This window comes from Ranitomeya variabilis, chromosome 3, assembly GCF_051348905.1.
Source record: "Ranitomeya variabilis isolate aRanVar5 chromosome 3, aRanVar5.hap1, whole genome shotgun sequence".
NCBI lineage: Eukaryota > Metazoa > Chordata > Amphibia > Anura > Dendrobatidae > Ranitomeya > Ranitomeya variabilis.
Window position 1 is genome coordinate 549,748,593 of NC_135234.1, and position 26,794 is coordinate 549,775,386.

The window sequence follows — 26,794 nt, forward strand, 5'->3', positions numbered from 1 at the left end:
AATATATGAAAGTTTAATTGTAATCATTACATTATGGTAAATAATGAAATTTTACACTATATGCTAATTTTTTGAGAAGGACCTGTATACTTGTAGGTTCCATATAAATCCACTGGTCAGTGTATTGATATATAATCCTTACTATTAACAGGTACCCATCACATAGGGTCATCTACGGGCACAGGAATTGTGCTTGTTGATAAATGTTTATAGGGAATGAAAATATGTGGAGACCTGCAGCTAGTAGTTGCATATGCAGTTTTTCTCTTTAAAAAAAGCTTAGAATTATTCAGTGTCCGGTATACTAACATATTACAGTTCTGCACGAGTTCTGTGTTCTACAGATACTGTACATACCATGACACTGTAGTTTTCAGATGTCGGTGTGATGGCACACTGTATCTTCATGTTATATGTTTCTTTAGTTATACGTAAAAATTCACATACTGCAGTTCTCACAATGGGCTATGGTGCACATTCCTATAAGTATTAGTAAGGGCCCCTATACACATTACATAGCTGTTGGCCGGTGCCTCTGTATACTTTGAGTTGTGGTCCGACTCCTATGGCGGCAGACTGTCTCTCGGAGAACAAAAGGATGTTGGAAATCAAATAGGCTGGGTCCTTTGTTATGGGAGCATCAGGAATCTCCCATACAAATTAGACTATGGCTTGGTAAAACAATTTTAATCTAATATGTATGGGGGCTTTAAAACTCCAGCAGTAGACCGATCCCTATGTATTGTGTTGTATGCCCTATGGATGCATATTTTCTCCCATAGAAGTCAATGTAGATCTTTGGAAGCCATCTCACACATGCATACGGTTTTTCATCCCTAGAGTACATAAGTGTATAAGGGTATGTGCACACGCTGCGGATTTTGCTGCAGATCCGCAGCGTTTCCGCAGCTGCAGGTCCGCAGCGGTTTCCCATGCATTTACAGTACCATGTAAACCTATGGGAAATGCAATCCGCAGTTCACATGCTGCGGAAAAAAACGCGCGGAAACACAGCGGTTTATTCTCCACAGCATGTCAATTCTTTGTGTGGATTCCGCTGCGGGTTTACACCTGCTCCAATAGAAAACTGCAGGTGTAAACCCGCAGCGGAAACCGCAATAGAAACCGCGATAATTCCGCAGGAAAAACCGCAGCGGTTTTGCCCTGCGGATTTATCAAATCCGCTGCGGAAAAATCCGCAGCCCTCACAGATACGTGTGCACATACCCTAAGTGTTTGTTTTTCTGGCCAATATGTTAAATACAAATATGATATCTATATAGAATAATAATGCATGAAACATCAGTGGGTCTTTTTGTGCACTCAGATATTGTATTGCTAGTATGCTTATGTGGATGAGACCTCAGTTCCAGATTTACATGTTTTTGTTTTTTTTAATGTTTTTATAGGGCTGTTTACCAGGATGCAGATATTTACCTGCTGGATGATCCGCTAAGTGCTGTGGATGCTGAGGTCGGAAGACATTTGTTTGAAAAGTACATACAATTTTTATTTCCACTTACTACTTTCCTTCTTGTAGCTGTACATTATTGGTCGCCTTGTCATTTATGTAACAATATAACTATATTATGATACTCCGGATGAGAGACTCAATTCTTCAAAGTAAAAATAGACAGTTACATTGTAATTTTGTTTATAACCATGAAAGGGCCCACATATAAGAAGCGATCACAATGGCAGCATACTAATATCTTCCTGTTTGTTAAAGATTACCTTCCACAAGTTTGCTCACGTTAAATTGACCACATCATGGAATAGTGGCTGCAGAGTTGAATAAAACATATTTTCTTTTCGTTTCTGATCCCACTAAAACCATTGGGGCGTTAAACATTCTCTGGAGACGGTTACTTTTTCCCCTGCTTGACTTTGACCAATGATAAGCAGGAGGCGTCATGCAGGGGTAAAAACGTGCCTCCAGGGAATGTCACATCCGACTTTCTCTGAGAGATATGTAATGACACTCACTGATCGCAGTGCCAGCATCTACTGTGATGTGGGGGAGAGAAGTATAGCAGAGCTGTGTCTCATTACAAACACGGCTCTCTTTTTACTCCGGTCATTGTGGGGTGAGAGGGAGTAGAGCAGAGCCAACAGTGCTGTAGGATGAGAGCTGCAGAAGGTGGCACACAGCTACTGCATTTGAAATCAAAGAAAGAAGATGCTGGCAGTGTCTCACGCAGCGAAATCCGGGTCTGAAGTTTTCTGGCATGTGGTTTTGTTTTTTTTTCCTGCTTATTGATTGGTCGATATTATGCATGTGAATAAATGACCACCACTAATGAAGATTTTTTTTCTAACTCCCACTTGGTTATAGTGGAAACTAGCATATAGACTTTACATGCTAATATCCCCCCAGAACGGTGATTCGAAATTGTGGCAAAGTTAACATGGTAAAATTGGTAAAAGGTTCACTTTAACTGTTAGTTGGAATGATCATTCCTGCATACATGATTTATTATTTTATATCATTATGTATGAACTCTCAGTTTTGTTAATATAATATTTTTTGTTTCTTTGTTGATCATAATCTCATTTGTCTAAATTTTTTTAGATCTACACTATGCATTCTGGAGTGGTGCTTTAAATTAGTGGTATCACTCCAGTGCTGAAATAGTAAAAAAAAATGCTGGAATTGTGCGTTATCTACATGTTATGGTTGTGCTGGTAGATGGGTATATTGGCCCCAGCGTGAACAATTGTGAGTCTTGATGACTGGGTATGTTGGAGTCACATGGTCCTGGTTCATTAAGAGGCGCTTGCATTTTATTAAAACTGTCGTGTGCTTTGTTATAAAATTTTACTAGAGTAAGGCGTAAGGAACCCCGCTGCTCGGCTTGAATTAAATGAGCTCTGGGATCAAACCTCCATCCTGTGAAACTTTTGTGAAAAATTGTAAAATTTTTGTGCAATTCTGTGCAAACATCTTGCGACTTTTAAAAGGGATTCATACCAGTATGCTGGCATAATCGCATTGATGAATGAGGGCCACAAGTCTCTTTCCTGTTGTCCTAAGCATAAGTTAAATGCCCGTAGGATGGACGGAAAGCTCATGGGCACTACAGACGCTACCGGCAATCTTGAGACTTGTAGTACTTCAGGGTATTTTATTGTGCAAAACTGTGTGTTTTTGAGATGGCACTCGAGTGTTGTGTTCCAACACAGACTGGCATTGTCCGGGTCCCAAGCTGCGTTCAGTAGCACAGCTGTAGTGGGAGCTTTCCCCGCCATCACAGCAGTACCACTCATGGATATAAAATTACCGTCATGATGAATAGCTGTCATTTATTTCTTTTGCCCATTTCTGGAACCTTGCATCTTGTTTGTTTTTCCTGAAGTTTGCCGCTGCCTCTGGTCACAATTTCCCTTGCTTGCTTTGATGTTTTGTTTTCTGCTCTAAACAGCAGTGTTATCTAAATAAATTCAGACATTTGTTTTCTTGCCACAGACAGAAGATTTCGGATGTCTATGACAATGCTCCCAAAGTTACTTTGATGATTAGTTTCCCTCTCACATTCCCACAAAGTGAACCGATGCTCAGTGCCTTGATTATGCCGTGAAACGCATTGACTATACAGAACGTATTTGTTACCCGTCGAGGCCCTGGGACATAAAACATTTATCGGTTAGCAATACTGTAAGGATTTGCACATGAAATGTCAAACAAAGCGCTTAAATTAAGGCGTAGCAACTTGTTATCCCGGGCGGTTTTATTTTTCAAATCAGAATGTACGGCAGATGACTGAAAGTGTTCTCTGTCTCCAATCTGTCAAAAAATCTTTTTGAAATAGAATTTTTTTTCTTTCAATTTTTGTCCTGTACAATGGAAATGCATCCTTATTCAGCTCGTATATGTGTATTTGAAAGCAGAACTTCAGACAAATAATGGTATTATCGCACCGATTCTCCTCAATGGTGTTCTTTATTATCAGAACAAGTGTGTGGCCCTGACATGGGCGCTCTCCTCTTGTATCCGCATAGCGAAGTGTAAGGGTTGTGTCCTTCAGTGCTTTGTTGTGCGAGAACACGGAAAGAACCTTGATGTGTATTTAAAAAGTAGAATTATTAAGGAGAATTTAATTCTGCTTCCCATTTACGAGGCCATTAATACAGGCCTGAAGTTTTTAGCTGGAATTCTTTCTATTGTGGGTTTTAATTATAATGTTGGTTTTCTAATCTAAACGAGATACTTGAACTCCAAAAGTTTTTAATTTGTATAACCTTGCATTATTTTTCTCAGTATATTTTGTCAGACTTTCTATTCCTAATATTATACATTTCCTAGAAATGAACGTATGTCTATTGGGTATTTCGATATTTCCACTTTTCTAGCCCCTTAGTGACCAGGTCATAAACAAAAGCCAAAACACAATGTATTTATTCACTGCAGGATTATATTGCACTGTTCAGGCAGCAGATAAGCTGCAATCGGCCCTGCCTATGGTCTGCGGTGGCTTTGTCCACATGTCATGCATTTGCCAACAAAATGCCGCTGCACTGTGATCCTAATCGTTCTTTATTCTCACTTTGTTTGCAAAGTGGTGACGTCAGATACGTAAGCGGATCTACCCTACATTTATAGCAGTTGTAATGGGAGCTTACATTACAGTTGGTGTTCATGACAAATATCCGCGGCTGCTCCCCCTTGTGTTTAAAATTTGAAATATCAAAATGTTTTAAAGGGATTGTCCACTTCTTGGACAACCAATTCCCAATCACCATAGTTCTCCTGTGTAAAATAATAGCGGCTATATTCCCCTTCTGGTGCGAGCGCCATTTCGCCGATGTCTGCACCTGCTGTCCCGGGGCTTGTGCAACATTGTCACTTGAGACCTTCAGTTAATCAGTGGCCGCTTCCCTCTCACTTCCTTTGTACATAACTGACATCTAGAGGAAGTCAAAGATCAGCAGCAGCTCTCACTTCTTCTGGTTGTCCATATCATGTGAATAATGTCAGAGGGAAGCTGCGGTTGATTGGCTGCAGGGCCCATGTGACATTGTTCTCCTGGGTCTCACGTGACATTGAGGCCCGGTAGACCATGCGCCGACATCGCTGGAGTATCCATTGCACTGGAGGGAGTATAGCTGCCATTATTTTTCATGAGGGATCTAAGCTAATTGAGAAGAGGTTCAAGTGGTGGACAACCCCTTTGATAATTTCATAATTTTATAACAACTTTGCAGGAATAACAAAGTTAAATATTTGAAAACAAAATTTAAACAATACATAAAAACAGATAGATTCCCTTTAACATCTGGTTCATTTTTTTAATCTTTTTTCCCTTTCTGCTTTTCAGCAGCCTTAACTTTTTTTTCTCCCATCGTGAGTGACTGGGGCTCTTTTTTTTTTTCTTTTATGCCGGACGTATTGTATTTTTTTTTTCTAGCACTGTTTTGGGGTAGATATAAATTGCACAATAATTTATTAATAATGGTTAGTAAATTTTTTTTGTTATGCCGATTATACGGGAAAAAAAGCTATTTTTTTCTTTTTATTTCTTTTGTTTCATTTTTCTTCATATTTTTCACTCCAAAATTCTCATGAGCATAATATCTGTGTAGATACCGAATAGGTGTAATTTTGTTATTTTTACTATATGTAATCATTTTCTTGAAAATATTATATTTTTTTTCTATAGCGACTTAAGTTATTACATTTGTTTTATTTTTTTTTTTCCCCAAATGTTTGATTATATGTATTTACTTTCTACTTAATTTGTCCCACAGGAGATAATAATAGATCTCTGCTGAACTTTTTTTTCCTTTGTTGATTGTTTTTTCCACTGTACCTGGAGCATCTATAGGGTTTTCGGTAAAGGGGAAAACGGTCTACTGTTATTTTTCATACCACTGATACTGATCTGGCTCTGCTGTGGCCCAACAGCTATACAATGCTAGGCAGACACCCAGCGATCATGCGATCTCCTGGTCTTACAGAAGCATTAGCAATGTGATACTACTGTTCACTGCATACCCTATGCCTTAAAGATGTAGTATTAAGCCGCTTCTGTTATCTCCCCCGGACCCCTCCTGTGTCTGGATTGCAGGAGCTTTACTTCTGCATTGCTGTAAATTTAGGGCTTTCCAAGCATGATTCGATATTGTTTTGAGGTTAAGTGAGAAATTGAAGTTTTTAAAGCGGACTTGTCACTTGGATTAAATATATTGTGAGTTGGGGAAACTCGCTTGGCACGGGATTCAAGCACTCAGGCACGGTTTTCTCACAAAAACAGTCTATTTGGTTTATTTATACAGCATAAACCACATAACATAAAGTCCATTTCATTACACCCATGAACATATCACGACCGCCAGTCTGTTCATGCAGCAGATAAACCTCTGCCGTATATTACAATCCCCTTGTCCGGGGTTACCTTCCAGGATCTCCACTCCTCACGCCGTCTCCTTGTCAGTCCTGGCTTCGCCAAAACAGAAGCTGTCCCAGCTCTGCAGGTACATGGTCTCACCAGGTGCTTCCAGGAAGTCTCCACTCACAGGAGCTTCCAACACCGACCATCCAGGTCCACGGTCTCTCCAGGTGCTTGCAGGAAGTCAACACTCACAGGAGCTTCCAACACCGACCATCCAGGTCCACGGTCTCTCCAGGTGCTTCCAGGAAGTCAACACTCACAGGAGCTTCCAACACAGACCGTCCAGGTCCACGGTTTCTCCAGGTGCTTATAGGAAGTCTCCACTCACAGGAGCTTCCAACACAGACCTGACCTCTTCCAGGATCTACAGTACAGACCATTTAGGTCCAAACACTCTCCACCATGTGACCCACACCCTGGCCACATTATGAAGCTGTAACCACCCCCACAGTTGGGAGGTGTGTGTGGCTAGTTCGACCCGCCCAGCTCTTCAAACTAGCCCAGTAAGCCTCCTTCTATAAACTATACAAATACTTGTGGGACTACAGGTCCCAGAACAACAATACTACAGGCTTACCGCGCAGACTTCCTCTGCAACACATACCGGCCATTTACAATCCTGCCGGACTTTGACTCATCACCACAGTTATACCCATGACTGCCATGCATTCTTATGGCCTCAACATGCCTCCGTGCATATTCTGAAGAGACCATGCAACGCCCCCTACCTGTAACAGGGGTCACTGCATCACAATATATAATCATTTTTACATGTTGTAATGCTGTTCCACTGAACTTGGCTTTCTTTATTTTTGATTCCTGCCCCTCTCTGTTCGGCTATGTGCACACGTAGGAAATGTGGTGCAGAATTTTCTGCACTAAATCTGCATCTGCAGATTTGATGCAGTTTCTGTGCAGTTTCTATGCAGTTTCTGCGCAGATTCTATGCAGTTTCTGTGCAGTTTCTATGCACAGAAACTGCATAGAATCTGCGCAGAAACTGCATAGAATCTGCAGTTTCTGTGCAGTTTCTGTGCAGTTTCTGTGCAGTTTCTGTGCAGTTTCTGTGCAGTTTCTGTGCAGTTTCTGTGCAGTTTCTGTGCAGTTTCTGTGCAGTACAATGTAAATCAATGGGGAAAAAAAAAAGCTGTGCACATGGTGCAGAAAAATCTGCAGCAGAAACGCTGCATAACTGCACAAAAGAAGCGACGTGCACTTCTTTGAAATCTGCAGCGTTTCTGCGCAGATTTTTCTGCACCATGTGCACAGCTTTTTTTTTTTCCCATTGATTTACATTGTACTGTAAATCACAGTGCAGTTCTGCAGCGTTTCTGCAGCAGAAAAATCTGCTGCAGTTCTGCACCAATTCTGCACTAAATCTGCATCGTGTGCACATACCCTTCCTTTTGGCCTTTACTTACATGTATATAAATCTAGACTATTTATCCAACAGTGAGTGTTCCTGAAGAGTTAGGCCACGTTCACACGCTGCGGGTTCCTCTGCGGGTTAATCCCGCAGCGGAATTGAAAATCTGCAGGGCAAAACCGCTGCAGTTATCCCTACAGATTTATCGCGGTTTGTTCCGCGGTTTCCACTGCGGGATTACTGCTGTACTATTGATGCTGCATATGCAGCAATATGCAGCATCAATAGTAATGTAAAAAATAATAAAAATTGGCTATACTCACCCTCTGATGTTGCGATCTCCCCGGCGCTGCAAGCAGCTGTGCCGACAAGGACCTTCGTGACGTCACGGTCATGTGACCGCGGCGTCATCACGGTCATGTGACCGCGACGTCACCACAGGTCCTGTTCGGCACAGCAACTGAGACCGGACGCCGCGGGCCGCGCTGAGAGGTGAGTATAGCATCATTTTTTATTTTAATTCTTTTTTTTACACCCAAATATGGTTCCCAGGGCCTGGAGGAGAGTCTCCTCTCCTCCACCCCGGGTACCATCTGCACATTATCCGCTTAACTTCCCGCAACGTGGGCACAGCCCCATGCGGGAAGTAAGCGGTTCAATGCATTTCTATGGGTGCAGAATCGCTGCGATTCTGCACCAAGAAGTGACATGCTCCTTCTTTTTTTCTGCAGAAAATCCGCGTGGATTTTCCACAGAAAAAAAGGATCGTCGGCACAGCGGGTTTTGTTTTCCATTAGGTTACATTGTACTGTAACCTACATGGAAAAAGGATGCGGACCCGCAGCTGCAAAACAGCTGCGGGTCCGCAGCAAAACCCGCAGCGTGTGAACATAGCCTTAAAGAACACAACGATTTGGTAACAAGGCTAGATTTAAATATAGGAAAGAGAGGGCCATATCTCAGGAACAGAAAGGCACAGGAATAAAGGAAAAACAATTCCAGATTCAGAAGAGCATCAGCATTTACATCATATAACATATGGATGTGAAATCTGGACAGTAAAAAAAACAAGACAGAAGAATCGATGCTGTTGAAATGTGGTGCTGGAGAAGGATGTAAGATTGAAAAGAAAAACGAATCAATTTTGGACCAAATCAAGTCAGACATGTCACTCCAAGCAAGGATCACCAAGCTATGACTTGCCTACTTTGGACACAGCATACGAAGACCGCAATAATTAGAAAAAGACATCATGGTCGGAAGAATAGAATGAACAAGGCAAAGAAGAGGAGCTACCTGATAATAATTTTATTTCTATAGCCCCAACATATTACGCAGCACTTTACATTATAGAGGAGACTTGTACAGACAATAGACATTACAGCATAACAATAACATAGATCAAAACAGATGCCAAGAGGAGTGAGGGTCCTGCTTACAATCTGAGGATCCCAATGGCGTAATACACTTGGTGAAAAATGTCATGTACTTGTTGTAGTTGTTGAAATAATGACATAAGATTTTTGCCTTCTTAGGTGCATCTGCCAAGCTCTACGCAAAAAGTTATGCATCTTGGTGACCCATCAACTCCAGTATCTCAGTGCAGCCAAGCAGATTCTCATCATAAAAGAGGTACATAGCAGTGTGTTGGCGCCACATTATCAATCTACACAGCACCGACCCGGAACAAGATTAAGTGCATGAGCCTCTCTTAAAAAAAGAAAAAAAGTTGTCTTTTTTTTCCTGTTGTTTCTCTTTTCTCTCTTAATCTGTTTAACTTCATCTCTGTTCTTGTTGTATTTACTGAATATATTTTGAGATGTACTGAACATGCAAAAAAATCACAGCAAAAGAAGATGCAATCTACAGATTGATTGTGATTTCTCTTAGAAATATAGCAACAGTTTAAGCATGTGCACCTATTTGTGAACATTTTTGTTAAAATGCAATGGATTTTCTGTTGTGTATTTGCTTGTGGAAAAGGTGCTGTTTTTTAGGGTACCAGCATTGTGAGAAATGTAATGCACATGCTGTGAAAAATACCTTCAGCGTTCATTAACCAGTGCTGTGGATGGAAAATTGCAGCGTGTCCATTTAGCCTATGTATTTCACAATGTGCAGAGCAACAGACGAAGTGTGTGGGCCATCTGCAGTCTTATTTTTTTTCCTAATAATATCCAGTAACTTGTTGCAGAAAGGCCATGGTGGAGATGCTACATGTGGACATACCTTTAGGGTATGTTCCCACGTTCAGGAATTGCTGCGGTTTTGATGTCCCGTTCTTATGCTGTGTCCAGATGTTACAGCATAGTGATGGGGGAAATACCATGTCCTCTATTTGTGTATGTGCGCCTGCGGATCACCGGTGGGCACTGCCATGCAGCACGCCTTTCAGGACTGCAGCATGTCAATTTCTCATGTGAAGACACTAGTCTCCACAAAAGAAATGTAATCCATAAAATGTATTGAGTTGGGTAAACCCGCATGGTTCAGTGAACACATACGGATTTACCTGCGTTCGATAGACGGCAGCGAAAATATGCCACTTCCAAAGCGTTGCTCATTCCGGATCATGGGAACGGTAGCCTAAGAAGTCAAAATATATTAAAATAAATTCTCTCAATTTAACAGAAAACATTGAAATTGTATTTTCTTGCCTAACACAAGGGTCAGATGGTTGGAAAGGGAACATTTCCAGAACTTCTACAGTCAGGTGTTGATTTTGCATCGTTACTGAAAAGTGGAGAAGAAGAGCAGTCCCCAACCCAAGATGGACAACTAATAAAGCCATCCAGGAACCGAACCTTCTCCCAGTCATCAGTCTGGTCCCAAGACTCCTCTGCACAGTCACAGAAGGAGGGGGCCACAGATGCCCTGCCAGTAAGCAAAGAATTGCTCGTTCTGCCTTTGTATTGTAGTTCTGAGGCCTACACAGTTATAATGTGGTATCATTGCATTTTAATCCTGCCAAAATGTTGGTGTCTTTTCACTTTAGTCTTCTCTTGATTACATTAGACGGAGCCTGTTCTGACGGCAGTTCAGGAGGAGATTCGCTCGGAGGGAACTGTTGGTTTCAAAGTGTACAAGAAATACTTCCTATCTGGATCCAGCTACTTTATGCTATTTATCCTTTTTCTGCTTAACATCTTAGCGCAGGTATGTTGTTTTCTGGCTTTTAAAGAGGGTAAATGGCACCTATGGAAATGTTACCATGAGATCATGCCCTTTTGGTGGTTTTAGTCTTACGACTGCCACATTTTGTTTTATTCTGGATCCTCTCCTCATAAGAACATACAACCAGCAAAGAACACCGTGTCTCTTGGAGACTGGACAGATAGAAACATTTTTTTTTCCTCTTCCAGCATCATCCTTTTTCTGTTTCCCGATATCTTTATAAAGCCACTTGCACACTTTGAGTATTTGATCAGTATTTTACATCAGTATTTGTAAGCCAAAACCAGGAGTGGGTGATAAATGCAGAAGTGGTGCATATGTTTCTATTATACTTTTCCTCTGATTGTTCCACTCCTGGTTTTGGCTACAAATACTGATGTAAAATACTGACCAAATATTGAACGTGTGAATGTGGCCTTATAGTTAGAAAAATGTATTGTAGCCAATGGAAAAATTCTATGCCACGTTTATACAAGAACTTCACATGATATAACTGAAATATTTGTTTGTTGTAAATCGAATACTGGAACAATCTATTATTGTTTTAGATTTGGCTATATTACTGTTGATACATTGTATTGTATATCTGCCTTTAGGTTACATATGTTTTACAAGACTGGTGGCTTTCTTATTGGTAAGTTTTCAGCATAAGAACTAACTTATCAAAAAAAATTGTATGAATTGGATTCTGTTTGGAAATGATACTTTGGGAGCCTTGTCTCTCGCTAAAACCACTTAGGTGCTGCAGTTGCTATGAGATGCTGCATCTAAGGGATTAAAGCGTCTGGATCAGCATCAGCTTCGTAACCTGCTGTTGCTGCAGGATGGCAGCTGTACATTTATACCGCAGTGTGGGAACTACTTGCTACCACCATCCTAAATTTATAACCTAGTGCAGAATTGGGTTAAAGAGCACTGATGGAAATGGAGCTTAAAGGTGCGTTGCCATCACATCTGTGGGATAAGCCATCAAGTTTAGTAATGGGAAAACCTCTTGGAAATTAATTTACAAGTATATTTTGTGTCCATCCTGCAGCTACTTCAAGAACTCTGCTTGTTGTGAGTAAATGGAAATAGTAATATTTCATGTCTAGAAGCTGAGCGGTCATCCTTACCCGGTCCTGCTCAGAGAGCTGTTAGGCATTTTAATGATTTTTTTCCAGCCAAAACATGAAGAAGTGCAGATATTAATAAATCAGAAGTTTTAAAAGCAAAGCATTAGTTCCACATTTTTCTGTATTGTTAATGGCCATTTTTGCTAAGAACATGAAGTACAGTCATGTATTTTTCTTAGAATTTTTTCTCAGAAGCTTGGCAAAAAAGAGAATGACAGCAAGTGGAGATCTTTAAGATAATTAGGAAAGAAAATATAAGAAAGTTTCAAAACTATTTTCACATAAAATCCTTAAAACCCTACTATATATAAGAAGCCATATAGGACAGGAGTCATCTGTTGGCTGTTCTTGTGGATTTCTTGTCTTCTTTTATTTATTTTAGGGATAAGTGCTGCATGGGAAAGTTGGGGGCAAATGAAGAAGAGTACATTTGATAGGAAAAAGCGTAGAATGTCCAATACGCCTGAGACCTATTAGTATACACACGTGGTCAAAATTGTTGGTACCCCTCTTTTAATGACAGAAAAAGCACAATAGTCACAGAAATAACTTGAATCTGACAAAAGTAATAATAAATAAAAAAATGTATGATAATGAACAAATGAAAGTCAGACATTGCTTTTCAACCATGCTTACACAGAATAAGAAAAAATAAAACTCATGAAATAGGCCTGGACAGAAAAGATGGTACCCTTAACTTAATATTTTGTTGCACAACCTTTTGAGGCAATCACTGCAATCAAATGATTCCTGTAACTGTCAATGAGACTTCTGCACTTCTCGACAGGTATTTCGGCCCACTCCTCAAGAGCAAACTGCTCCAGTTGTTTCGTAATTGAAGGTTTCCTTTTCCAGATGACATGTTTCAGCTATTTCCAAAGATGCTCAATAGGATTTAGGTCAGGGCTCATAGAAGGTCACTTCAGAATAGTCCCATCTTTTCCTCTTAGCCATTCTTGGGTGTTTTTAGCTGTGTGTTTTGGGTCATTATCCTGTTGCAAGACCCATGACCTGCAACTGAGACCAAGCTTTCTGACACTGGGCAGCACATTTCTCTCTAGAATCCCTTGATAGTCTTGAGATTTCATTGTACCCTGTACAGATTCTAAACACCCTGTGCCAGATGCAGCAAGTCAGCCCCAGAACATAAAAGCCTCCTCCATGTTTCACAGTAGGGACAGTGTTCTTTTCTTGATATGCTTAATTTTTCCATCTGTGAACATAGAGCTGATGTGCCTTGCCAAAAAGTTCCATTTTTGTCTAATCTGTCCATAGGACATTCTCCCAGAAGCTTTGTGGCTTGTCAACATGTAGTTTGGCAAATTCCAGTCTGGCTTTTTTGATTTTTTTTTCAACAATGGTGTCCTTCTTGGTCGTCTCCCATGAAGTCCACTTTGGCTCATACAACGACGGATGGTGCGATCTGACACTGATGTTCCTTGAGCTTGAAGTTCACCTTTATTCTGTTTAGAAAGTTTTTCTGGGCTCTTTTGTTACCATTCATATTATCCGTATCTTTGATTTGTCATCAATTTTCCCCCTGCGACCACGTCCAATGAGGTTGGCTACAGTCCCATGGATCTTAAATTTATGAATAATATGTGCAAATGTAGTCACAGGAACATTAAGCTGCTTGGAGATGGTCTTATAACTTTTACCTTTAACATGTTTGTCTATAATTTTCTTTCTAATCTCTTGAGACAACGCTTACCTTCTCTTCCTCTGGTCCATGTTGCGTGTGATGCACACCATGTCAGCAAACAGCCTAGTGAGTATCTATAGCCCTATATACAGGCCCAGTGAGTATCTGTAGCCCTATATACAGGCCCAGTGAGTATCTGTAGCCCTATATACAGGCCCAGTGAGTATCCGTAGACCTATATACAGGCCCAGTGAGTATCTGTAGCCCTATATACAGGCCCAGTGAGTATCCGTAGCCCTATATACAGGCCCAGTGAGTATCTGTAGCCCTATATACAGGCCCATTGAGTATCCGTAGTCCTATATACAGGCCCAGTGAGTATCTGTAGCCCTATATACAGGCCCAGTGAGTATCTGTAGCCCTATATACAGGCCCAGTGAGTATCTGTAGCCCTATATACAGGCCCAGTGAGTATCTGTAGCCCTATATACAGGCCCAGTGAGTATCTGTAGCCCTATATACAGGCCCAGTGAGTATCTGTAGCCCTATATACAGGCCCAGTGAGTATCTGTAGCCCTATATACAGGCCCAGTGAGTATCTGTAGCCCTATATACAGGCCCAGTGAGTATCTGTAGCCCTATATACAGGTCCACTCACTGATTCCAAGATTGTAGACACCCGTGATGCTGCTTAGTGGACACACCTTGATTTAACATGTCCTTTTTGTCACATTATTTTCAGGGGTATCATAATTTCTGTCCAATCCTATTTCATGAGTTATATTTTTTTTTTTTTTAAATTCTGTGGAAGCATGGATGAAAAGCAGTGTCTGACTTTCATTTGTTCATTATCATAGATTTTTTAGTTATTACTTTTGTCAGATTCAAGTTATTTCTATGACCATTGTGGGTTTTTCCGTCATTAAACGAGGGGTACCAACAATTTTGACCATATGTGTATATAAATTCCATGTTGCACACAATAATTTAAAGGGAATCAGTCACCAGATTTTTATCTCTTAATCTGAGAGCAGCATTGTGTAGAGACTGAGACACTGATTCCAGTGATATGACACTTGCTCTGCTTCTTGCTGTAGTTTTTATGAAATCACTGTTTTATCAGCAGGAGATTATCGCTAGTAAATTTGCTTCCATGTAGTCTTCCATATTCATGAGTACTGTATAACCCAGCCTCATTCACTTACTGGCAGCTTTCTGCTTATGCACAGTGTACACATACAGCTGACAATCAGTGGTGTGAGCGGGGTTATACAGCGCTCGGCATTCAGAGAACTTGTAGATCTGCATTAGAGAAAACCGTTTATAATCAAAATTGCAGCACCCAAGAAAGTAAGAGACACCACAGGAATTAAGGTATTTGCCCCTGAATAATGCTGCTTTCAGATGGGGTAGCTAAACCTGATAACAGATTACCTTTAATGATCCTTGAGCTATGTTCACATGCCGGTTTTTTGCAGCTTTTTTTTTTAATGCAAATTAAAAGCTACTTTTTACAGTAATGGCAAAACTTAACCCCCTAATGACCACCAATATGCCTTTTAACAGCGGCAGGTAAGGGTGCTTATTCCCCAGCGCCGCTTTTTAATGGCGCTGAGAAATAAGGTTATAGCGCCCCCCAGCGTCGGAAATTCTCTGGGGTCTCAGCTACCGAGGTTATTAACCGCAAAAAAAAGTGCGATTTGCCATTTAATTCCTCTCTCTTCTGATATGATTGCACATCGGAGGAGAGAGAAATAGGGTCCCCGATTCCCCCCCCCCCCCCCCCTCACCTCCTGGTGTCCCCCGGTATGCCTGGGCCGCCTTCATCCTCCTGCGTCACCCCCCATCTTTTTCCAGGAGGAAAATGGCTGGTGTATGCGCAGTGCGCCCGCTGAGATCTGCTGGCTGGAACCTGGCAAAAATAAGGAAAATTTTCCTATTGGCTCATTTTGTTCACTGTGATAGGGTCTATCACAGTGATCAAAATAAAGAAATAGTAAATAACCCCCCCCCCTTATCACCCCCTAAGTTTCGAAAAAATAGATTCATTTCCATTTTCCCATTAGGGTTACAGTTGGGCTAAAGTAAGTTGGGCTAAAGCAAGTTGGGCTAAAGTGTGGGTTTGGGTTGGGGCTAAAGTTAGGGTTAGGACTAGCGTTGGGATTAGCGTTATGGTTGGGGTTATGGTTAGGGTTGGGGTTATGGTTAGGGTTGGAGTTAGGGTTATGGTTGGGATTTGGGTTAGCGTTGAGATTTGGGTTAGCGTTGGGGTTAGGGCTGGGATTAGGGCTGGGATTAGGGCTGGGATTGGGGTTGGGATTAGTGTTGGGGTTATGGTTGGGGTTAGGGGTGTGTTGGGGATAAGGTTGCGATTAGGGTTAGGGGTGTGTTGGGGTTAGTGTTGCAGTTAGAATTGGGGGGTTTCCACTGTTTAGGTACATCAGGGGCTCTCCAAACTCGACATGGTGCCACCATTGATTCCAGCCAATTTTGCGTTCAAAAAGTCAAATGGTGCTTCCTCCCTTCTGAGCTCTGCCGTGCACCAAAACAGTGGTTTACCTCCACATATGGGGTATTGGCGTATTCAGGAGAGATTGCACAACAAATTTTGTGGTTCATTTTCTCTTTGTACACTTGTGAAAATAAAAAAAAATTGGTTCTGAAATAAAATGTTTGTAAAAAGAAAAAAAAAGTTAAATGTTAATTTTTTTCCTTTCACATTGCTTTAGTTCCTGTGAAGGACATAAAGGGTTAATAGACTTCTTGGATTTGGTTTTGAGCACTTTGAGGAGTGCAGTTTTTAGAGTGGTGTAACTTTTGGGTATTTTCTGTCATGTACACCCTCAAAGTGACTATAAATGTAAGGTGGTCCCTAAAAAAATTTCCAAAAATTTCCAAAACTATGCTGATGTAAAGTAGACATGTGGGAAATGTTATTTATTAAGTATTTTGTGTGACATATTGTTCTTATTTAACTGCATAAGAATTAAAAGTTTGAAAATTGCACAGTTTTAAAAATTTTCGCCATATTCAGTTTTTTTTCATAAACGCAGGTAATATCAAAGACATTTTACCACTAACAAGTAGTACAATATGTCACAAAAAAGTCTCAGAATCAGCGGAATTTGTTCAAGCATTCCAGAGTTATAAAATCATAAAGGGACAGTGGTCAGAATTGTAAAAATTGGCCTGGTCATTAACCCCTTCATGACCTTGGGATTTTCCGTGTTCGTTTTTCGCTCCCCTCCTTCCCAGAGCCATAACCTTTTTTTTATTTTGCTGTCAATATGGCCATGTGAGGGCTTATTTTTTGCGAAACAAGTTGCACTTTTGAACGACGACATTGGTTTTTTAGCATGTTGTGTACTAGAAAACGGGAAAAAAATTCCAAATGCGGTGAAATTGCAAAAAAGTGCAATCCCACACTTGTTTTTTGTTTGCCTTTTTTGCTGGGTTCACTAAATGCTAAAACTGACCTGCCATTATGATTCTCCAGGACATTACGAGTTCATAGACACCTAACGTGTAGATTATTTTTTATCTAAGTGGTGAAAAAAAAAAACAACAAACTTTGCTTAAAAAAAAAACAAAAAAAAACTGCTCCATTTTCCGATACCTATATCGTCTCCATTTTTTATGATCTGGGGTTGGGTGAGAGTTTATTTTTTGCGTGCCGAGCTGGCGTTTTTAATGATAACATTTTGGTGCAGATACCTTCTTTTGATCGCCCGTTATTGCATTTTAATGCAATGTCGCGGCTACCAAAAAAACGTAATTCTGGCGTTTTTCTCGCTATGCTGTTTAGCGATCAGGTTAATGCTTTTTTTTTTTTTTTTATTGATTGGGCGATTCTGAACGCGGCGATACCAAATATGTGTAGGTTTGATTTTTTTTTTTTTGTATTGATTTATTTTGAATAGGGTGAAAGGGGAGTGATTTTAAACTTTTGGGGTTTTTTTTGGTTTTTTTTTTTCCCTTTTTTTAACCTTTTTTTTTTTATTTACTTTTGCCATGCTTCAATAGCCTCCATAGGAGGCTAGAAGCTGGCACAACTCGATCGCCTCTGCTGCATAGCAGCAATCATCAAATCGCTGCTATGCAGCAGAAATGCAGGTGTGCTATGAGCTAGCCGGGATCAGTAACCATAGAGGTCTCAAGGACCTCTATGGTTACTATGCAGAAGCATCGCTGACCCCCGATCATGTGACTGGGTTCAGTGATACGCTCATTTCCAGCCGCATGTCAGCGTTTGACAGCGGCATTTAACTAGTTAAGAGCGGCGGGTGAATCGTGATTTCACCCACCGCTATTGCGGGCACATGTCAGCTGTTCAAAACAGCGGGGGTTCTGACCTCGGACCTATCCCGTCCGAGGTCAGAAAGGGGTTAAGCTGCATATTGGCTCTGTCACTAAGGGATTAAATAAAATGTTCCTGTTCTGAAATAATCTTATAAATGTGTCCCTTCGGTGTGCTGTGTAATGGCTGTGTCTCACCTTCCAGGGACATGGTCTGATCATATCACAGTTCCTGGCCAGGGAAATAAGCAAAATAAAGTATACAGACTTTACAACATGGGATCACAGCTTTCTGTGAGGTAAAACATTTCACTGCCTGTTTTTAAACAATGTTTTACCTCAAAGAAAGAATCAGTTGTGATCCCCTGCTGTACTATTTGTATAGTTTCTTGCTCCCCCCCTCCCCCACCCAAGAGCTGTGGTATGATCCAACCATGTTCCTGTACATTCAGACAGACATCACCATTGCACAGTACACAGAGGGCACATTTAAAAGATTATCTCATCACAGGGACATTTTATTTCAATAGATTCAATTGTAGAAATTATTATTCCAAGATGTATTGATTGAAATGAACTTTTGTTTGTGAGAAAACCCCTTTAAGGGCTCGTTCTCATCTGCGTATAAATCGGACAAGTGCAATTAGATTGAAAAAAAAAAAAAAAAAAAAAAAAAAACAGTTACTCAATGATTCTGTGCTGCTCTGAGATTTTTTTTTTAGAATTTTGAATCTGAAGAAGAAAAGAGAAAAAAATTGTAGCATGCTGCGTTTATCGGACATGAGAACTCACTGTGCAGCGTGACAACCGGCAGTAAGTTCTCACACTGCGAGCGGTGAGGTCAGTAAGGCTGCCACAGTTCAGCGGCTGCAAACTGCCATAACCTTACTGACGTTATCACTTGTCACAGCAGCCGGGTTCTCGCTTTGCGCAGTGCAAGAATCTGCTGTGGCTGAAGCTATAATCTATGGAGCTGCATCCTCTGAACGGGGATCGTCGTGGCGCCTCCATATGGACTTCGGCAGACCCTATGGGTTATTTTTGGGGGTAGCAAAAGATGGAATTTGTTGGGGAGTGCTTTTTGCAATTAAAAGGACTTTTGTGTGTGTGTTTCTCTTTTAACTACTGCATATGTAATATTGCACAGCTGACATCAACTCCAAAATCATTACCCCGATTGCCAATGTACCAGGGCAATCAGGAAGAGCTGAGGCGAAGTGCCAGAATTGAAGCATCTAATGGATACGCCATTTCTGGGGTGGCTGAGGGCTGGTCTTATTAGGCTGTGAGGGGACATTGCAATATTCATGGACCTTCCCAGCTTATTTAAAAAAAAAAAAAAAAAAAAAAAGGGAACCCACGTCATTTTTGTAGTGTCACCCCTTTTTAACCCCTTCACCCCCGGAGCTTTTTTCGTTTTTCTCGCTCCCCTTCTTTCCGGAGCCATAACTTTTTTATTTTTCCATCAATATGGCCATGTGGGGGCTTATTTTTTGCAAGACGATTTGTACTTTTGAACGATACCATTTTATCATGTTGTGTAACAGAAAATAGGGAAAAAAATTCCAAGTGCGATTAAAATTGCAAAAAAAGTGCAATCCCACACTTGTTTTTTGTTTTGCTTTTTTGCTAGGTTCACTAAATGCTAAAACTGACCAGCCATTATGATTCTCCAGGTCATTACGAGTTCATAGACACCAAACATGTGTAAGTGGTGAAAAAAAATTCCAAACTTTGCTAAAAAAAAAAAAAAAAGAATTGTGCAATTTTCTATTAACGGTCTCTATTATTCGTGATCTGGGGTCAAGTGAGGACTTTTTGTGTGCCGAGCTGACATTTTTAACAATACCATTTTGGTGCAGATATGTTCTTTTGATCGCTTGTTATTGCATTTAAATGCAAGTCATGGCGACCAAAACAACGTAATTTTGGCATTTTTTTTTTTTCCTCTCTACGCCGTTTAGCGATCAGGTTAATCTTTTTTTATTGATAGATCGGGCGATTCTGAACGCGGCGATACCAAATATGTGTAGGTTTGTTTGTTTTGTTTTTTTTTATTTTGATTGGGGCGAAAGGGGGGTGATTTGAACTTTTATATTTTTTGTTATATTTTTAAACACTTTTTTTAAATTTTGGCATGTTTCAATAGCCTCCATGGGAGGCTAGAAGCATACACTACATGATCGCCTCTGCTACATAGAGGTGAAGCACAGATCACATCTATGCAGCAGAATTGCAGGCTTGCTATGAGCGCCAACCACTGGGTGGTGCTCATAGCAAACTGCCATCAACAACCATAGTGGTCCCAAGGAGACCTCTGGTTGTGATGGCAACGCACCGATGACCCCCGATTACGTGACGGGGGGTCAGCGGTGCGAGTACTTCCAGCTGCGTGGCCGGCAGCGCTTATTAAAGGCCGCTGTCAGAGTTGGTTAATGGCCGCGGGCGGATCGCGACTTCGCTCTCGCCCATTGTGCGGACATGTCGCGGCTTTGAGGTGGGCTCACCGCCAGAGCCCACCTCAAAGAGTGGGGGATACTGACAGCTGATGTACTATTCCGTCAGCTGGCAGAAAGGGGTTAATAAATAGACAGCTGAGAGCTGATATTAATAGACTGGGAAGCTCGACTGTTATTGCCCCTTCCCAGATTAAGACCAGTCTGCTTTCTCTTACCTGGTTATTAAAAATAAAGGGGCCCTACCTGTATATAAGATTGCTTTATTACTTAGTAACCCAGATTTACATTACATAGAGATGGCTGTATGTAACAGATGATGTTGAAAACACATTGCATACGCATATCACATGGATGGCATACGGATGCTAGTTTAGAAAAATTGCATTGTACTCGCATGATATTCATCCTGCTTGTCTGGATCAACATCAGAGCGTTTTTGTTTTGTTTTTTCAGACAGAGGAGAGCAAGCCCTAAATGCTGCCTTATAGCATTCAAGCCTGTCTCTTTTTTTTTTTTTTTTTTTTTCATAGAGAGACTGCAAGGCTATTTTCACAGTGTTTTGCTGCATTTTCTTTCGCAGCTAAAATCTGCTCTCTTAGTAGTAAATACGTTTTTTAGGTGCGGATTACATGTGTGCTTTTAGTCAAAGCACACGTGTAATCCACACCTAAAAAACGTATTTACTATTAAGAGAGCAGGTTTTAGTTGCAAAAGTTCATGTTTAATAAATTCAGTTTAATTCAGCAAAAATGCTGCAAAATTATTTGTCTTTTTTCACCAATAAAAAGCAACAAAAAGTGAAAACACTGCAAAAACTCTGAAAGAATTGACATGCTGCAGATTTCAAAAGGACTGCAGGTTTCTCATTCATTCAGGAAACAATAATACAAGAGGGCGCATGAGAATTCTGAAATCTCTTAAACACATCAAATTGTGGAACTTATTATTATTCCAAGATGTATTGATTAAAATGTACTTTCGTGCATGGATGCATGTACTGATATTGATAAGTTGTAAAACTTACCGTCTTATAGCATTTATCATTAACATTTCTGATTAATTTATTAGGGCAATGGAACAAGAAAAACTGAATGTTACAACTGAGACCACAGAGCGTGAAAAGTTAGATCTCAACTTATACCTGGGAGTCTATGCTGGTAACATAACATTTAAAGATATTTTCTTTATAGTTAATAAGTGTTTCTCTGGCAGCATGTTGTACTATGGGGGTCTTGTTGCTGGAAGCTCCTGAAATCAACTGATATCTCAGAATAAATGTTCATTTCCGCTAAAGAGAAAATCTGGCATTAGAGGTGTCCAGTTATATAATGACCATTTTTTTTCAATGCAAGCCAAAGATCTGCCCTGCTGACTGCCCTTGTAATATTGTGTCATAGTCTATTTTTTTTTCTTGGAACATCAGCCACCTATTAACACTTTTGCTGCCAAGGTGTTTTTGACAGTTTGCGCCAAGGATAATTTTTACACTTTTGACGTGTGCAAATATTTGAATTAAAGCCTCATAAGAATGTTTTATGAACGTAATACATGCAGGCACCTTCATGCAATTTTAAAGCAAAGTGAATTTTAAAAAGAGAAAATGCATAAAAGTTGATAGTTTATTAAAGGGTGGCTTAAACAAAAGACCCCACGATATGCTGCCCAATTTCCACTTAGTATGGAAATACGCTGTGTATGATGGTACTTTGCTCTATGTTCATTTGGCATGGTTCAGAAAGAAAGGGGCGCCATTTGGCTTTTCTTTGGCATAGATATTTGAATCCTTGTTTTTTTGCAGAACGATTTGTAGCTTGTATGACAGCATTTATTTTACCATTTAGATTAAGGAAAATGTGCAATAGAATTATTATTATTATTATTTATTGTTATAGCGCCATTCATTCCATGGCGCTTCACATGTGAGGAGGGGTATACATAATAAAAACAAGTACAATAATCTTAAGAGAGAGGAGTGAGGACCCTGCCCGCGAGGGCTCACAATCTACAAGGGGTGGGTGAGAATACAATAGAATTGACCTAACCACATGATTCTCCAGGTCAGTACGATTATGGCGATTTCAAACCTGTATAGGTTTTTGTTTTCTATTTTAATGACTTTAAAAATCTGAACTTTGTAAATATTTAAACAAAAAAAGATTTTAGCTGTCACAATATTGTAAGAGCAGTAACTTAACAAACAAAAAAAATGTTCACTGCGGACTGCAGTTTTATCTGCTGCAGAACTAGAAGTTCTCTGAATGCAGAGCTCTGTATAACCCTGACTACTAATTGGTAGCTTTCTGTGTACACTGTGCATTGGCAGAAAACTGCCAATCAGTGGTGGTGGCAGGGTTATACTGAGCTCATGAAAATAAAGTACTACCGGTCAGCAGGTTTACTAGTTCTCTAGTCCTATCTCCTGCTGATAAAACAGTGATTTTATAAAAGCTAGAGCAAGGAACCCAGTAAGTGACACATTGTTGGAATCGGGGCCCTGAGTCTTTTTTTTTTTTTTTTTTTTTAATACACTGCTCTCCAGGATGGTGGCAAAAAACCTTATGACAGATTCCCTTTTAATAGAATGTTACAGGAATTTGTCTTTTTACATAGATATCCCTTTGATTTCATCATTACATTAGTGATCTGCTTACAAAGTAATTCCATAAGTTAGATACATTACTCCATATTGAAATTAAAGGAGTTTTCCCATGGTCTGATCATACCACAGCTCCTGGGCAGGGGGGGCGCAAAAAAAGTATACAGACATTTACACCATGAGATCGCAAATGATTATTTTCTTTTTAAGTAAAACATTGTTTAAAAACAGGCAGGGAAATGTTTTACCTCACAGAAAGAATGAGCTGTGATCCCATACTGTATTGTCTGTATACTCTCATTTGCATCCTGACCTGCCCCAGGAGCTGTGTTATGATCAGACCATGTTCCTGTACGGTCAGACAGCCATTACACAGTACACAGCAGGGGCACATTTATAAGATTATCTCAGCACTGGAAGATTTTATTTATACACATCCAATTGTGGAAATTATTATTATTCCAAGATCTATTGATTAAAATCAACTTCATGGGAAAACCCCTTTAACTTTCATAAAAAAGGGTCTGACCTGGAAAGAAGAATAATTTTAATTAGTTTGTCGTTCTATAAAGAGAACACTTTACCTTGCAGATTTTTCTTCATCCTAATTTTTCAGGTGTGACTGCGGCTACCATTGTGTTTGGTTTTCTTCGGAGTTTGCTTGTGTTTCAAGTTCTCGTCTCTGCTGCCCAGGCATTACACAACCAGATGTTCCAGTCACTCCTACTAGCACCAGTGTTGTTTTTCGACAGAAACCCAATTGGTAAGTTCTTGTAATACCTCTTGTCTTTGTTTAAAGTTTGTTCTGGGAAAGAACCTGTTTATTCACCTGAAGATCGTTCTGTACTAAATGATTATGCTGAATGAGCATTTCTAGGAAGTGAAAGCTATATAACCAGGGATCACCATAAATAATGACAAAATACATTTTATTGGAATAAACAGCAAACCGATTAAAAACAGTTAAAAGTCAAATAATGACATGAATAACAAAGCCCACAATAAGACTTAACCCCCGCCTTACAAGCAACCATGGACCAATGCTCCCTATGATGATCTGTAAGTGACAGAAACAAAGTGATGCAGTATTTGCATGTGCGATGTACTATAAAGACACCCTAAAACATGCAGGACGACATGCATGAACCAGGATCTAGTATGAACAATATACAACAAAGGAATCGGCAAGATGTACGGATCCAAAATGCTAATATATATTGAACACATTGAACATATTCGTTAGCATTCCTAGGAACGCTGATTTAACAATGATCATGCAGTGCAAACAGGCTGCTGATCACCTGATAAATGAACAGAACACTTGTTTGTTAAGGTGAAATTTTATTTTGGGCTGCACAAAAGATCATCGTTCTCAGCAGCACATCCTTCAATGGAAACCTATGCACACTGAGCGAACGATCCATCACAGATCATTCAATATAATTACTGCATAAAAATTAAAGGGCATAAAGATTAATTAAAAGTTTGAAAATTGCAAAATGTTCAACATTTTTGCCAATTTTCCGGGTTTTTTTCCCCCACAAATAAATGCAAGTCATATCGAACAAATTTTACCACTCTCATGAGATACAATATGTCACAAAAAAAACGTTGTCAGAAGCAGTGGGATACGCTGAAGCGTTCAAGTTCTTATAAATTGACAATGGTCAGAAATGTAAAATTTGCCCTGGTCATGAAGGTGTAAACAGGCTTGGAGGTTAAAAGGGTTAAAGATGGTGATTATGGAAAATTTGTTGGAAAAAAGGGTCAAAAATGTATTTAACTTTTTTTTAGGGTTTCTATCCATATGGACATGCAGGCCTTAAAGTTGAGTAAACTGATAACTTAATATCTCTGATCCGATGTCTTATTCAAGAGAAATCCACGTTGTTTTTTTTAAATCTATTCTGTTAAGCTCTATATGCCAGACATAGATCTCACTTAGCGTTTTCCACCAGAGCTTATTTTAAATAAAAGGGGTTGTTACCAGTGTGAGACATGTAATGACTGACAGTCTGCTCTTTTCATCCCACTGCAGATCTGTGCCTGATGACAATTTATACAGAACAGCAGAGCTGCTTCGTTACAAACATCTGTGTCTGCAGCTCTCTAACAATAATGGTGTCAGGCCGGCTACAGAGTTTTCCCTCCTTATAAACACATCTATCAATTCTCTTATAGTACTGTGGGCTCAGCTGTACTGCTCCTCCCACCAGAATGACTGCCTGTGACATGGAAACTGAGGAAGTGTTAGGCTTCTTTCACACTTCCGTCTTCCAAATCTGCACAGGATCCGTCAAGACGTTGAAATGACGGATCCTGTGCAGATTGCGGAAAACGTGTGCACTGGGCCCGTCTTTCTGACGGACCCGTTGAGCCTATGTGCACCTGCTATGTATGCGTCTTTGCAGCAGTTTTCCGCTGCGAAAACGCATACACAACACAAACCAGGTTAAAAAAAATTAAAAATCGCAATAGTCTCACCTACTGGCGTCCCGCGCAGTGATGCTCCCGGCAGCTAGCGTTCCTGGCAATACATTGCGAAATATCGCAAGAAGTCGCGGTCTCGCGAGACCGCGACTTCTCGCGAGATTTCGCAATGTATTACTAGGAACGCTAGCTGTCAGGAACATCGGTGACGCCCCGCCGGGACGTCGGTAGGTGAGAGTATTGCGATTTTTTTATTTTTTTTTAAATTATTTTTAACATTTATTTTGTTACTATTGATGCTGCATAGGCAGCATCAATAGTAAAAAGAGAAAGAGAGCGAGAGAGAATTTCCCTGACGGGGAAATTCTTCCACGCATGCTCTCTTTGAAAAGACCGGGACCCGTCGCTGGATTCCTGCTTTTCACCGATTTTCCGACGTTCAGAAAAAACGTTCCTCTGAACGTTTTCTCTGCCCGACGGACCGTTTTTTTTTTATGCAGGATCCAGTGCACGACGGATGAAACGGATGGAACGGATGGCCATCTGTCACATTCCGTCGCTAATACAAGTCTGAGAAAATGCAGGATCCTGCATTCTCAAAAATCGACGGACTGTGACGGGAGCTGAAAGACGGAAGTGTGAAAGAGGCCTTAGGCTTCTTTCACACTTCCGTCGGTATGGGGCCGTCACGAAGCGTCGGCGCGATGTACCGATGGAAGCAAAGGAAATTTTGAGTGACGTGAGCAGCGGACGCAGTGTTTCAACGCGTCCGCTGCCCATTGTAAAGTCCCAGGGAGGAGGGGGTGGAGTTCCGGCCGGGCATGCACATTAAAAAATGCAGGAGAGGACGTACGAAAAAACGTTCCCTTGAACGTTTTTTCGCAACGACGGCCCGCCAAATACCGACGCATCCAGTGCGCGACGTATGGAACGTGTGTCCATTCGTCGCGATGCGTCGGTAATACAAGTCTATGTGAAAACAACGCATCCTGCGGGCAACTTTGCAGGATGTGTTTTTTCCACAGAACGACAGAATTGTGACGGTCTGCAAAAGACAGAAGTGTGAAAGAAGCCTTAGTTGTGCTTGTACACACTGTATGTCTGTATACAGTATATAGTGTGTTTCTATATTTATAAAGTATATATGATGTATGTACATGTATAGTGTATATCTGTGTATATGTGCTGCATATATAGTTCTGTAATTGTAGTGTCGCCATAATAGGAATCAGCAGCTTATGTCTATTGCCTGTGTTTTACATTAGTGTATGTTCACACTGTCTTTCTTTACGGCGCCCGGTGGGTTCTGCCTGAATTCCCTATAGAA

The 26,794-nt window shown here is 40.5% G+C and overlaps 1 protein-coding gene across 3 annotated transcripts in view; it reads left to right on the forward strand.

Moving 5' to 3' along the window:
• The window catches only part of ABCC4 (ATP binding cassette subfamily C member 4 (PEL blood group)), a 376,997-nt gene that overhangs the window by 121,587 nt on the left and 228,616 nt on the right, over positions 1–26,794 (forward strand). For all 3 annotated transcript variants that reach the window (XM_077297155.1, XM_077297157.1, XM_077297156.1), the window contains exons 13-19: positions 1,410–1,496; positions 9,291–9,387; positions 10,423–10,635; positions 10,771–10,911; positions 11,526–11,563; positions 21,510–21,598; positions 23,654–23,800. In XM_077297155.1, coding sequence (XP_077153270.1) covers positions 1,410–1,496; positions 9,291–9,387; positions 10,423–10,635; positions 10,771–10,911; positions 11,526–11,563; positions 21,510–21,598; positions 23,654–23,800 — 812 coding nt within the window. The remainder of the gene's footprint in view (positions 1–1,409; positions 1,497–9,290; positions 9,388–10,422; positions 10,636–10,770; positions 10,912–11,525; positions 11,564–21,509; positions 21,599–23,653; positions 23,801–26,794) is intronic.